The sequence below is a fragment of the Molothrus ater genome, chromosome 5 (assembly GCF_012460135.2).
Source record: "Molothrus ater isolate BHLD 08-10-18 breed brown headed cowbird chromosome 5, BPBGC_Mater_1.1, whole genome shotgun sequence".
NCBI lineage: Eukaryota > Metazoa > Chordata > Aves > Passeriformes > Icteridae > Molothrus > Molothrus ater.
The window spans coordinates 3,134,387-3,149,470 of NC_050482.2; the positions used below are offsets into that span (position 1 = coordinate 3,134,387).

Below are 15,084 nucleotides of genomic sequence, written 5' to 3' on the forward strand. Positions count from 1 at the left end.
ACTGAGAGATTTTCTCTGTGTGAAAACCAAAGCTTTTGAGCATGGCAATAAATGTTCCCTGTCATTTTCATGGATATGATTAAACATATGGTTAGTCAGAGACAGACAAAGCCAATCCTGGGGAGACAAAACTCAAAGCCAGGTGAGCAATAATCAACCCCTGGGGATCCTGGATGATGGACATCTGGCCAGGCTGCACTAATTGGGAAGACTCCCCTGCTCCTGCAGCTTTGGACAGTTTAAGTGAAGCAAAGATTAAAAAACAGTCCTTTTTTGAGGATGCTGGACTGCTGGGAAACTGGGAAGATGATGGAGGTGCTCAAAGATGGACTTTGCATCTGGAACCAGGGCTGGAAAATGCCTCCTCCAGCATGGCACAGCATCTCTGCTGCTCAGGCTGGGACCATGTTTCACACAAACTGATGCCTCAGGTTTAGCTTTTATATTTTTCCCATTCTGTGCTGCTTTAATGTGTGGGTCTGAGCTCCATATTATGGGATGGTGAGCTCTGTGCACAGAGCAGGGAGACAAAACAATTCCTGCTCCAGCTGGGCACCAAGGACAAATGACCCAAATCTCAGCCCAAGAGCACAAACCCCGTGGGCTGGAGAGAGAAAAACAAGCAGGGTGGGACTGCAGGGGCTGAAGCTGGAATGGGACAATGAACTGCAAGATGCAAATGGAGCAGAACTGATCCCAGGGAGAGACCCCGGGAGCGCTGGTGCATTTTGGGGCCATTTTGGTTCATCTTGAGTGCAGCCCTGGCTGGGCTCTTGTGCTGCCCAAGGTGCATCCATGGAGGAGATCCTTTCATAAATCCCTGCTTTATTCTGGAACTCTGCCCAGCCTCTGTTCTAGGCATCAAATCATCTCTCTGATGCCCTCCTCTCGATTTTGCCAAAGATTTACTCTCTGACCTTGAGGAAATTGTTTAACAAACCATTTCTTGCAAAGTGAGGTGGCCACGAGCTGAGAGGGAGCCATGGGAATGAATCAACTGGTGCAACACAGAGATTATTTCTAAGTGAAGGGGCAGTGGCAATGACACACGTTGATGTCAGCATGCTTTTTATCTGTCTTCTTTTGAGCTGTCTGATTTTGAGCTGTCTTTTACACAATGACAGAGTTAAGTATTTGAAAAAAACATATCAAGGAATAAAAGGCCTGGGTGATGGTTAAAAACAAGACTGACTAAAACTCAGAGGCAAGTTTTTCCAAGGAAAAGAAAGATATGTGAGAAAGATCCAGAAGTGGCTATGCCAGAGAAGGTCTGCAGGGAAGATGTGGAGCATATTTGAAGGGTTGCTGGTTTCTGACACAGCCTGGAAAGTACACCAGACTCTTTATAATGAATGGAGATATGGTCAAATGCAGCAGCTGAAGGTCAGGGCATGATTCATTTCATTCTTAGAGGGATGATTTTATTTGCACCAGGAAAGACACTCCTTCAGAACTCCTGAACTCCTATAGGTGGCCACTCGGACTTCGTTGGAGAAAGCCAGGCTCTGACAGAGCCCATTTAGAACATTTAGTCTAATTCAGGACAAATTCATGATTCATAGTCTTTAAAAATGGGCGGCTTGTTGCTCCTTGGTGAGTTCATGGGCGGTCTTCTGGAAGGTAAAAAGAGCTTCCTCCAGAATCACTTGGTGGATTAAGAAGTAAAGGACAGCTGTATGCGCATATTTTCTTGTGTTTCTTTTAAAAGCTCACAATAACACTGCAGCCTCGTAGAACTTTCTTCTTCAAGAGCCAGATTCCCTCAGATCACGGCAGCTTCACTTGTGGATTGTGAGACCTTCCCAGTGATGAAACCACCTTTGAAGGGGAACACGCTGGGCCTGACTTTGAACACCTGCTTTTTTGGAGCTTAGATCCCCTTGTCATGAATGGAGAGAAATGGGAACTTCCACTGAATGAAACGCCTCATCCCAATGTCAAAGGTGTCAGGAGCAGCTCACATAAATCACATCCTGAAAGTGTTTTTTCTCTTTGTTGGCTCTGGAATCATGCTGCAGTGTCAAACTCGGATGTGCACGCGGAATATTTGGTGAGAGAAATCCCACCCGTGGAGAGGGGCTGTTCTTCCAGCTTTGAGGATGGATCTGCACTGGGATTTGGGATTGGGATTGTTTGAGTTTTGTCTGATATTCCTTGAATGGACTCGTCTGACTGCAGGGATTGGAGAAAGAGAAAATGAAAAAGAATTAAGCAATTTATTGATCCACTGACAGCGTGACAGGAAAGCGTGTGCGCTGTGAGAAAATTTTGGGACAGTGGTCTAGGGCAAAAGGGAGCAACTTCCAGTGCATGGATTAGGACGTGATTTTGGCAGTTTGCCTTCTCAGTTGAGCAGGCCACATTCCAACAACAAACCTCAGGATTTATAAGTGAGTTGGATCTTGGGCCTTGTATCTTGAAATAGATGGGAAAACTCATTACTGCTGCATCCCAGCTGTATGCCTGAGGTTCCTTCATCACTGAAAATGCTCTGCAAGCCATCAGTGTCATGGTAGCAATTGGTCATTTTGAAACTGTGACCTGAACAGATGAGTTTAGGATTAGTTCTTTTTTTCATTGTGGATATTTCATCTCTCCAGACCCCCTCCCAAAATGGCATGAGAGGGATGGATGGAAATCATCTGTTTTCAGACATTCATTTTGCTCTTTTCCATGACATAAGGATTGTAGTTGTGTCTCTTTGGCCATTGAGGAGCAGCCTACACCTGGTGGTAAAGCAAAACAACCTTCTTCCTTGAGACTGCAACTGGGGCTGCAGTAACTTCTAGGAGATGACAAAGTCACTGAGATTCATGTCCCCAGAAAGGGTTGGGGTGGAGAGCACCTGGGAAAATTCATTAATTCATGATTCTGCCATGTAGTCCCTTCTGCTGGCTCCAGCTGGGCCAGTTTCTTTCTTCCTCTGCAGCCTAGAGAGGAAACCTGAGTAGGTGCCTGAGCTGAGATGGAGGAAGCCCTGGGATTAGTAAATGCAGGCAGGCTGGAGATGAACTGAGAGCCAGTGGGATGCAGGACAAGGCTGAACACCAGGCTGGGGTGTGGGGGAGAAACGTGAGGAAAGGTGAGGGAGAGCTCCTCACAACGGGGGAAGAAAACAGTTTAATTCCACACTGCAGTGATCCCAGGTGCAATGGGAGCAGGAAACAGTCATTCCTGGGGTCTTAATTGCATTGCTGCCTGGCAATAAGAGTTTGCCCTTTGTGCAGGGCCAGCTGTGCCTCTCTGTGACGTGATGGAGCTCATCATCCTTCAAGCTCTTTGCATGGCACCTTCCCAGCTTTCTGCTGACCTACAACCAGCATTCCCAAACCACAACACAGCCCTAGAAGCCTTTTTATACTTCAGTCCAGCCAGAACAGCTTTTCTCCCACCACTCAAGCTTTGCCTACTCTTCAAATAGCTTTGAACAGCCTTGTAGTAGCCTAAAGCCAGTGGTGTCCTGTGGGATTCCTGCTGGGAGTGGTGTTCATGTTGTAAAAAAGGCCTCTAAGGGACTTGCTTCAGCAGAACATTTTGCTCAGAACAGGAGTGCTTGCAGGGTTTCTTTCTGGTTGTTAAAACCAAGGCCCTTTCACAGCAGCTTCTTCCAGAGGCTGGAAGCAGCTCTGGGAACCTCTGGAAGTAGATGGAGAACAAAAAGCTGTGTTCAACTCCTACTGGTGAACATCTGCAGTCATCCTGACAACGTACAGCTAAGACAGGGGCTGTAAAGAGAATGGGCCAGGCTTTGTGGAGTTTGTGGTGGATTTTCACTATCCCAGAGGCTTCCAAGTACAGTTTTATCTGGTGGGAGAGTCAAAAGAAAATAGTGACTCTGATTTCTGCAGTCCCACTGTACTCAATGAGTCAGCTCTCCTCTGCCCCATTGTGGGGTTAGGACCCATCAGACCATACCTCAAGCTCTGTTTTCTGTGTGTATTTTGGGCCTGAGTGACATCAGTGCTCCACCCAACACATCAGGATGGGGAATGAAAAATCCAGAATGAAATCCAAACTGATTTGGAGAAATTGTTACTCGTGACTTATCTCACCATAAATCCTTTGGTGGCTGGGTTCATGGTGACTGCCAACAGAGGTGATTCTATCATTTCAAGTGTTTTCAAGCTGTTCCATATCCAGATACCTCCCCTTTTTGGCTTGGGAGACAAGGGGCGGTCACCATTCACCCTCGGCCAGGACGATGACAGAGCTCCTCTGTGCTCCTGCTCAGTTTGACAGTCTCTTTGCTGCTTTCCCTCTAGGCTCGTGTAGGAGGGATGGAGTTCTCCCCAGGGATGGTCTACATCTCCCCAGACAGCCCTCTCAGCTTGCCAGCCATCGTCAGCATCGCGGTGGCCGGCGGGCTGCTCATCATCTTCATCGTGGCCGTGCTGATCGCCTACAAGCGCAAGTCCAGGGAGAGCGACCTCACCCTCAAGCGCCTGCAGATGCAGATGGACAACCTGGAGTCCAGGGTGGCCCTGGAGTGCAAAGAAGGTAGGGTGAGGGAGGCAGGATGACACTGTGTCAGTGTTGGGAGAAGGGAGACATCCAGTCATAAAGCTTTGAGACAAAATACCACGGTGTTGAGCTACGGTGTTGAACCCTGTGGGTGCAGCTCAAGCCTGGATCTAATCTGACTTTCCCTGTTTTCCCTTAGTTCAGACTTTGTCCACCCTCTCCCAGAGTTCAGGAAAGTTCAGACTTTCTCTCACCCAATCCTCTCCTAACTGGATTTGATAATTCAAAATCCACAGAAAGCCTTGGCACACATCCCTGGGGAAAGGCTGTGTGGTGAGAAAAGTGACCCTGCTCTCGTCCACCTTCTTCCTCTCCACATGTTGCCTTATTCCTTATTCTCATTCATGAGGGTCAGGGGTTTTTCCCATTCTGGTGAGGCTGATCTGGATTTTCACTGCTCCCTGAGTTGTTCTGGTTTTGTGCCAGCCTTTGCAGAGCTGCAGACAGACATCCATGAGCTGACAAGTGACCTGGATGGAGCTGGGATCCCTTTCCTTGACTACCGAACCTACACGATGAGAGTCCTTTTCCCTGGCATTGAAGATCATCCAGTCCTGAGGGATTTGGAGGTAAAACAAACAACATTTCCTGCTTCTAGCTCCTCTCATGCCTCCCTGTTCAGTCCTGAATGCCAGAGATTCTGTTTCAGTGGTGGGGATGTGATGACTTAATTATGCTGTGTCCTACAAGGTGTGAAACAGGTCTTCATTAAAAATCTGGGTTGAAAGAGGAAACGTTTGCTGTTATCTTAGATCATATTAGATCATAAAATCATTTAGGTTTTAAAAGACCTCTAAGACCATCAATTCCAATCATCAACCCAATGCTGCCAATTCCATCACTAAACCATGTCCCCCTGTGTGACATCCACACACTTTTTGAAAACATCTAGGGATTGTGATCCCACAACTCCCCTGGACAGTTTGTTCCACCATCACATCATCCTTTCAATTAAGAAATTTTTTCCAATTTCCAATCTAAACCTCCCCTGGCACAACTTTAAGGCCGTTTCCTCTCATCCTGTCACTTGTTACCTGCTAAATTCTGTCTGATCACTCACTTATTTGGAAAACTCATAAATCATAGGTCTACTCAATTAAGCTTCTCTTTGGTCTTAACTCTTCTGTGGCTTGAGTTTTAGACTGGATTTAATATTTTCTGCCATGCAGGGGCAAGGAAAACCTGTTGTATGACAGAGGAGCATGTTTGCCTGTGTCATTCAGCTTTTCATGACCCTCACACTACTATGAGGCCAGGTTTTCTTTGTGGCAACCCCTATAAAAATAACCCACCCCTTTAAAAATAACCCCCTGCCACTGAGGTTCGCCTTTGCTGCATTCTGGTTTGCAGTGAGGTCAGAAAACCACAGTGTCAGTCTGTCCATACCCTGCCCACATCTTCCTCCTCCGCCCCAACGCTCTGGATGGAGATTTGTGAGATATTGTCCACAAATCTTGGGGTCTACACAGATCCTGTATCACCTGAGTGGTGACAGGAGCTTGATGGGAGCCCAGGTGAGTTCTGCCAGGCTAAAATCTGCTCCAGGCTCTGGCAGATGGACAGGCTCTGCTCTAGGAATACCTGGGCTGGAGAATCAGGAGCCACACCATGGCCAAGGTATTGGCTGAGCTCTCTGCAAAGCCTTTGGCAGGCTCTGAGCTCCAGAGAGGTTCTGGCATGGGCCTGGGAGATTGCTGGAGGCCAGGCCTGGGCTTGGTTGGCAGGAAGGAGGAGCAGGAGCTGGCACAGGCAGGCCCACGCTTGGCTGGCTGTGTAATCGGAGATGCCTGCTCGGCTTTGCTCCTGCCACGGGGAAGAGCCAAAATTCATCCGACTGTGTGGAGAGAGACATTAAAAAACCTGATCTGTCAGCAAGGAGGGCTTGTGGGACTGGGCAGGAGGCTGAGTTACACGTAGCTACCATACAGATTTGGAGTGCAGGTTGAGTGGCATCCAGCTGCTTTCCCTCAGGATGAGCAGATCCAACAAAGGAGGAACGAGGGGGGCTGAACCTCTCTCTCACACATGTGCGCACACACACAAACACTTCCATCATCTCCACAGCCAATTTCCATCCCTACATTCATTAACCCCATCCACAGAACAGCATCTGACCCCTGCAGAGGCCTTAGCACGGATTCTCCCCTATGTAGATACACACTGAGCTAATGTTTCAATCCAACACCTTTGATCTCTTCTTCCTTTCATTCCATTTGTTGTTTTTTTTTTTTTTTTTCCCCTTAATCCTTTGTAAAGCTTCACCAGCTCTCTCAGTGTCAGCATCTTTGGCTACCAATGTGAGGGCAAGCTCCCATTCTGCTCCCTTCTCTGAAGCACCCAGAAGGAATTGCTGTTTATTGCAAAAGGCCCCAGCACAGATCCCACAGTGAGGTCTTATTTATTTCCAGTTCATTTGCTAATTAACTGCTTCCAGATGCAGCACAAAATACTTTTCTTGTTATTTTGTTTTAATTCTCCATAATAACCCTGGGATAGACAATATTAAATGTTCAAGCGAGTGAGTTAAAAATAATTATTGGCGGGATGGGTGGTGGTGGTTTGTTGGTTGGTTGGTTGCCTCAATCTATTTAGGAAGTAATTTATTTGTTGGATGCAAAAAGAGTTCAGAACTCTAATTTCCAGAATTAAAAAGTAACAACTCTATAAGGGCCTTGCATTGCTTGGCAGTTTAAGCAAGCCAACTTCTTTTGAATTAAAGTGCCAAATTTGGGTGGTTATTAATTCACATATGCCTTGGTGACATGTGTTGCTCTGGGGTGAGACTCTCCAGCTTCCAAGAAAGGTTTTCAAGGGCTAGAAGAGCTTCAGCAAGTAGAGGGATGAGTTTGGGGTTCTCTGTTTAGTTTCCATCTTTGCCTGGAGCCAGAAGGATCAAAAAGACCTCTGTGGAGCCCAAGGTCCAGCACTGAGGTTCTAAATTGTTCTATATAAAAATGAGTTCATCAGCCTCTCACAGCTGAGAAATACGAGACTTATCACTCACTCTGTCTCCAAAACACCTCAGCTCCCAAGCCCAGGGGTTCTGCTGGAGCTCAGTTTGTCCTCTCACATTCACCTGCCTTGCTCTTCACACCAAGGCCCAGTTCCATGGTCACCGTCTCAGCCACGGCCTCACTGCCTCTCTTCATCTTCTCAAAACCTCACCCTGGGCTCTCTCTCCCATTCGCTCTCTTTCTGCCTCTCTCAGCTCCCTAAAGCTGAACCCCAAACTTCTGCAAGCAGGATTCTTTCAGGAATGAGAAAGAAGTCTTGGATGAAATCAGAATAAGACTTCAGTCTGACTTAAATAAAAATATAACGTGGCATGGTGACACATTTAGGCACCAGAAATCCCTTTTGGATGTATTGATAGCCCTTGAAAACCTTTCTTGGAAGCTGGAGGGTCTCACCACAGAGCAACACATGTCACTAAGGCATATATGAATTAATAATCACCCAAATTTGGCATTTGAACACAAGCAGGGCCTCTGGCTGGGTAATAATCAGCATAGACCCCATGCATTTCAGAAGGCTGACCATAATAATCTTTATTAAGAAACCCATACTTTTATACCCTCGTTCACTACAGGTAGACCTAATTTGTCCTCTAATTAAAACACCATCACCATTGGCTAATTAAGAAACCCCCCTTTGGTAAACAAATCTCCATAACACATTCCACACGTTCACAATACCAGGTTGCAGCAAGTGAAGATAAGAATTGTTTCTCATTCTTTTCTCTGCTCCTCTCACAGCCTTTCCCACAACAATGCCTGGGAAAGTTGTGTTTCTCTCTGTGGCCAGAGAGCTGCTGCCTCAGATGTACTGATCAGAGAGGGGAACACAGGACTGGAAAAATCATCTGGATGTGGCTGGGAGTCTTCTCAGACTTCCTAATCTTTAATGATGTATGGATTCCTATCTTATCTTTCCTTAGCTGTGGAGCTAGAGGAATGAGAGCAGAGAGAGAGTAACAACAGGACATTTGACAGTGGGAAAATGAGGGAAAGGGAAAAACTCCTGTGAGAACCCAGGACATTCTTCTGGCTGCCCTGGGTGATTCCAGACCCTGGCAGGGGGCTCAGAGACTTTGGCACAGAGTCACAAACACCTGTGCCTTTGATTTTAGCCCATGGAAACAATTCCCAACTTTGTGTGAGGAGTTACAAGCCACAAGAGTTTGAGTAGAATGATAGTGAATTTGTCACAGGGTGAAAATGTAGAATTTTGGGGATTTAGAATGGGGGTTCAGAGGCAAGATGGAGGAATCTGGGCGTGTTCTGTCCTCTTCTCTTCTTCTTCTTCTTGTCCTCCATCTTCTGCTGTGACGTTGGCACTTCTGGATTGGTTTAGAGTAGAGCCAGACTGTCTAACACAGGTGATAGGTATTGGAAAATTATTGTAAATAAAGTACAGGTAGTTCTTGGTATAAAAAGCCAACACCACCCCAAGGGCAGGGACTGTGCCACAACCCAACCTGCTGGACAGATCTCAGCAGGTCAGAGAAAGAATGTCATAGAAAAGAAAAATAAAGAAGAAAAGAAAAAATAAACAAACTTGAAAACCAGAGCTGAGGAATCTCGACTTCTTCTTCGGTCGCGGGGCTGGCAAAAAAGACTTTTAATACCTCGGGAGCCATTCCAGCAACACAAAACCTGAGAAACTCCCTTTCTTCTTGCACAGGTCCCTGGCTACCGTCAGGAACGGGTGGAGAAGGGCCTGAAGCTCTTTGCCCAGCTCATCAACAACAAGGTGTTCCTGCTGTCCTTCATCCGCACGCTGGAGTCGCAGCGCAGCTTCTCCATGCGCGACCGCGGCAACGTGGCCTCGCTGATCATGACGGTGCTGCAGAGCAAGCTGGAGTACGCCACCGACGTCCTCAAACAGCTCCTGGCCGACCTCATCGACAAGAACCTGGAGAGCAAGAACCACCCCAAGCTGCTGCTACGGAGGTAAGGATGGCTGGGCATGGAGGGAGCCGGGCTGGGAGGGCTGTGCCTGTGTTGAGGTTTTTCATGAGCAGGATGGGAGTGCTGGGAGATGTTCCTTGAGGTTTATTGTAGCCTCATTACATTTTTGAGACAATTGGAAGATGGCAATAGCTGATGTACAACCAGCAGGGGCCTAAGATTGCTTTGTGTCTTAGTTTGAAAAGACTGTCTGCTAAGGAAGGCAGGAGCCTCCCCTGAAATGGAAAATGCAAACCCCCTCCCTCCAAATTATTGTAATTTTGAAGTTAAAAGGCTCTCAGGCAAAGATATGGGAACAGGAATAACAGTTCTTTACTAGGGAAAATTAAAAATACAAATGCAATAGTACAAACAACAAAAAGAAACACTGCCAGAATCAGAACATGCCTGACCCCCTGTGTGTCAGGGCGGGGGCACAGCCCCATCCCATGGGGGCTCAGCCCTCTGCAGTGCCAGCTGTGGCTCTGCTGGAGCAGGGATCCTGCACAAGGGGGGAGTTTTCCTCTGCAGCTCCAGGGCTGCTGGAGATGGGCCTGGGCTCCCTCTGGCAATGCAGGGCAGCAGAAGCTGCTCCTCTGGCAATGCACTGGGCAAAGGCTGCTGTGCTGTCCCAGCACCTCAGATTGGATCCAGGTAGGAATGCTTGGCTCCTCCCATGGGCGCAGCATCTCCCCATGGGATGATGGATTGGATCAGCCCTGCAGGGACACTCAGTGGCCATGGACAGCAGAGATCTCCTGCAGGGAGGATTGGCTGTGGGAGAGAGAAAGAAAAAACTGCCCCATGAACAGAGAGAACTGCTCCAGCTCTGACAGATGGGGATAGAATATCTCATTTCCAACCTAAGACATTTTGTTACAGAGCATTTAAAAAACTTTCTAGCCAATAGCATATTGCTAAAGCTTACAGACAATTTTTCTAGCCAATTACTAAAAGCACATGTACACCTGCTTCACACAATGCTTGCTGGTATGCTTTCTACTAGCAATACACACTTAAGCTTAAAACCTTCTACCTAAACCATTATTAAGCTTAAAAGCTTCTATTATCTTGCTAAGCATATTTTTCTGCAGTCTTAAGGTCTTTCTTAGCCAAGCCTAAAACTCAAGCTATTGTTTCATGTCCTTGCTTGCTTGTACTATTGTAACTTTTTCTTATTTCAGACTTTGCAGCTGCACCGAGTTCTAAGTTTTCTGTTCTTTCTATTCCTAAGGTCTCCTTTTACAGCTTTCTGGAAGTCTTCTTACCTTGACTATTTCCCACAGTGCCCACATAAACATCATAATCATCTTTGGAGATGTAGATATTGCTCTGTCTCCTCCCTAACCAAAAGGTAGTCAATGATCAAAAGTTACAGAATGAATCCACCTCTGGATTTTCATGTGGATACTACAGAAAGTTTCACAAGGAGAGAAAGAGCTCAATCCTTATTTTGGGCTCTTTGCATGCTTACAATTTTAATTTATGCTTACATTTCCTTTAAATCTGAAAGCTCCAATCATGTTGTGTAGGAGCTATAGGAATATCACATATATGGTCTATATATGTGATATATGAGAGGATGTCAGCTTCCAGCTCCTGCCTGGGATATGGATTTCCCGGCTTTGCTTCTTGTTCCTGAGTTAACTACAGACACCTGGAGAGTCTTCAGCTGCATTTTGGGATCTCATTTCTCTCCCAGAGCTGGGAGTTCGTGGAAATCAGCAGCAGAGAGAGGCAACAGAACTGGTTTCATCCAGGGAACAAGTTTGAATTGATGCTTCTTGGCCTGGCCTAAGGTCTAGACTCCACAGTTCTGTGGGAAACCTCAAGTTTGGAATCTCCTGCTGTGTAATTAATGTCCTTTCCTTGCCTAGGGAAGTGCACCCTCTTCTGCCTTTAGGATCAGATTCCTCTCCCTTTCACAGACTGGATCAACCCTCCTGGTTCAAGGAGCCTACCTAAAATCAGGGAGGGTTTCTGGAGATGAGTGGCCTTTGCCACAGCTCAGAGCTGACTCTGAGGAGCCCCCAGATGATTACAATGGACAGCTTGGACACAGAGGAGATCTCTGGGGCCTGCTGGGCTGGGGGGATTTTTCATCTGGTACATAGCCCACTGTGCAGAACCAGCAGAAAAGGAGCAGAAGGCACTTCCTGGCATTCACGGCAGCAATGCCAGGGGCAGAGGCTTTGCTTTGGTGTCAGTTGACTCCCTGATGTGATTGAGCTCTACAGCCTGGCTGGTGACACCCTCCAGCTGTCCCCAGGCTTCCTGCCTGTGCTTCTTCTCTATGAGATGCTGGATGGCACTGCCTCCCCCCTTCATTTCCTCCTTTTCCTTCCCCTTTCTCCATCTCTTTGTCTTCTCTGCTTGCTCACTCTGAGCATCCCATCTTCCCTCTTCCTCCTTCCTCCAGCCTTTTTCTAAGTCTAATCCTCTCTGCTGGACATTAATTGTGGCCTTTGGAAGGAGAGCCAGTGAACAAAGAAGGCACATCCAGTGTTCCAAACCCTGGGAGCACCAGGAGAAGTCAGAGAAGTCCTGCACTGGGCAGCACCAGAACAGAACGTGCGAATAGCTCAGTGCCTTGGGTCAGATGTTGGTGTGAGGCCCTCGGACAGCTCTTTGGAGAAGCTGGATTCAGCTTGGTGCTTCCCTTCCCTCCCCCATGAGTCTGTGAAAGGGAATCTTTTGAAGTTTTGGAGGAGTTTGACAGAAGATAGGAGATGAACACTGTGTCCAGTGTTCATCCTGAATGACATTTATGGCCCCAGAGAGATTTTCTGGGCAGTGAGCAGCAGCAGCAACAAGGAAGAACGTCTGCATGGCTTAGGTGAGACCCGCTTTAATTCTTCCAGGCAGGGACTCTTCTTTTTTTCTTGGTTTCCCCAGATTCTCTTGTTTTTTTCTCCAATGCATGTGCTGAAGCCAGCACAAGTTTCTGCAGGAGAAGCTCACCCTGAAGCCTGGAGATGGATTTTTGTTTGATTGAGGACAGAGCGCCCAAGGGCAGAAGGATGAGCTTTGTGTATGTGCCACAGTGACACATTGAGGAGTGTAATCACTCCCAAATGCCAGGGAGATAGGCAGTGCCAGATAACTGCTCCCCAGAGACTGAGATCTGTCTCTCCTGAGTATTTATCCAGCCTCCGTGACATATGGCCTCGCTCCGAGCTCCTCAGATTTGATGGATTTATCCGCCCTGAGCTCTTTGGAGAAAATTCCCTCAAATGTCATCAACTCCTCCTCGTTGTTGGAGACACTGGAAAACAGACACACACAGGGACTTGTAGTCACAGGAGAATCAACAGGGCAGCAAGGGTTTTCCTGCAGGTTTCCTAAATCCAAAACTAAAACAGGGATCCTAGGACGTGCTAAATCCTGATGGTGCCATGCCAGACTTCCCACTGGGCAGGAAGATGGACAAAGGCAATATTTTGATAGGACCAGTGTGACAAACTCATTCCCAATTCTTTTTTTTCTCCACTTTAGGACAGAGTCTGTGGCTGAGAAAATGCTCACCAACTGGTTCACCTTCCTCCTCTACAAGTTCCTCAAGGTAAGAGGAGGAGCATGCCTGGAAAAACAGCTGCTGTAAACCATTTCTTCTTGGTGAGGATCAGTTGGGGTGAAAACTTCCCAGATAACAAGTTAAAGGCTTTTTTTTTTTCATTTTGCCTCTGGAAGGAGGTCACTGCCTAATAGGAGATGGGCTATTTTCTGACCCAGGGAGAGCAAAGAGGGACACACTGTTAGAGAGGCAACTTGTTGGTCCCTCCCTTGTACAGAGGTGGGATTTAAGGGTCAGTGTGGAAATGGGAAGGATTTCAGAGCCTGCCTGAGACCTGTGTGGAAAATGCTGTCCTTTTAACAGCAGACTGAGGTCTCCATCATGTGGTGACCCATATTTCCAGTGCACAGGGGATGGAGATCTCCTTCCACCCCAGCTCAGAGGCAGCACTGAGACACAGCCCCACAAGGAGTGGAGGGGCACCCATCAGCAAAGCTGTGAGAAAGAACTTGAGTGCAAGGATTTGAGGCACCCCCTGAGCTCTCTCATTCCTCCTGGAAGGTCTCCTTGGGCTTTGTGTGGTTGAAAAAACTCTTTCAGTCTTTGAGCCCTGCCTCTGACTGCGGGGGGATACAATTTCCCCTGCAGGACCCACACTGAGCCTCAAGAATCACAATTGCCAAGCTCAGAGCCAGCCTTTCTGGAAGGAGCTGAGCTCTGCACTGCTATCCCCACTCCCACTGCAGCTGCTAAATATCCTGCCACCTCACATCCTCATTTGGACAGAATAACCACCTCTGCCAGGCAATTTGAGGCTGTACAAATAAACCCCAACCCCCCTGAGCCTTCCCCAGACACAACCAGTTCAAGGACGAGCACATGGGAAAGTTTTGAAGGTCCCTGGAAGGTAATTTCAGTGACTCCAGTATCAGATCCCTGCTTTCAGCTGAAAGGAAAGGATATAAGGAGGTGACTCTCTAAAGAGCTGCTTTTATAATAGGCTTTTTTCACCCCACTCAGCTACTTGTCTTCTTGCCTTAGCCTGAACAGAGGCCTGATAAGGGCAGGAGACAGGCACACAGAAGCAATATGCTGCTGGCAGATAAGCTAATTAAGTGGGAGACAGGTGTAGGGACTGAAAAAGGGGCCACTTTGCCTCGATTATTAACTTGTTTTCGCTGGGATTTACACCAGAGGAAAATGACCTGGCTGGTTGAGCTGGGACACGAGAGGAGAGGGTGAGGAGGGCAGGAAGGAGGGAGGGATGAAGGGGAGGGAGGCAGGAGCAGAAAGCTCCTCGGGGTGCAGCAAGGGAGGAAAAGTGTGGGAAGAGTGAGTGGAAATGATGAGGAGGAGAAATTAGGGACAGATGAGCTGGGCTGTGCCTGCCTGGGGGTGCTTTTTGCTGTCCTGTGCTGGGCCCCACACTTCTGTCACCTCCACACGGGTCCAGAGGCACATCTGGGCCTGAGAATTGCTGTTTGCCTGCAAATTCCTGTTTGCCTGCAGCATGAGAGTGCTCGGGGAGTCTGTGGACTCTGCCCAGACACCCAGGACGTGGCACCAGCCATCCATCTCCCTTTAAAACCTGCTTCCAGGCCACTTGGGACCCATCCCACTACCTGCTCCACCAGTGCAAAGCCCTGGCCTGGTGGCAATCACCTGAACAGGCCCAGCATTGCCAGGGAACACTGACACCATGACACTCAAAGAGTCACAGAATAAGCTGAGCTGGAAGGGACCCACAGGGATCATCAAGTCCAACTCCTGGTGATGCACAGGACCATCCCCAAAGGTCCCATCATATGCCCAAGAGCTTTGCACCATCAAGTTCAGCTCCTAGTGCTACACAGGACCATCCCCAAGGGTCCCACCATGTGCCCAAGAGCTTTGTACCATCAAATCCAGCTCCTGGTTCTACACAGGACCATCCCCAAGGGTCCCAAGGCTCGGAGATAACTTCTCCATGTGCTCCCACTCCCATTCCCTTCCACATTGACCCCACATCCTGACAGGACACAGACTTCTTAATGACAGAACAGTGCTGGTGTCCTCTCAGTGCCCAAATAGTCCCATCCTTGAGTGACCCTGAAGCCCAAA

The 15,084-nt window shown here is 47.9% G+C and overlaps 1 protein-coding gene across 1 annotated transcript in view; it reads left to right on the plus strand.

The window, feature by feature from the left end:
• Positions 1–15,084, plus strand: part of PLXNA4 (plexin A4) — a 507,966-nt gene that overhangs the window by 446,450 nt on the left and 46,432 nt on the right. The window contains exons 20-23 of the mRNA XM_036400402.2: positions 4,263–4,497; positions 4,948–5,090; positions 9,205–9,473; positions 12,966–13,032. Of these exons, the coding sequence (XP_036256295.1) occupies positions 4,263–4,497; positions 4,948–5,090; positions 9,205–9,473; positions 12,966–13,032 (714 nt within the window). The remainder of the gene's footprint in view (positions 1–4,262; positions 4,498–4,947; positions 5,091–9,204; positions 9,474–12,965; positions 13,033–15,084) is intronic.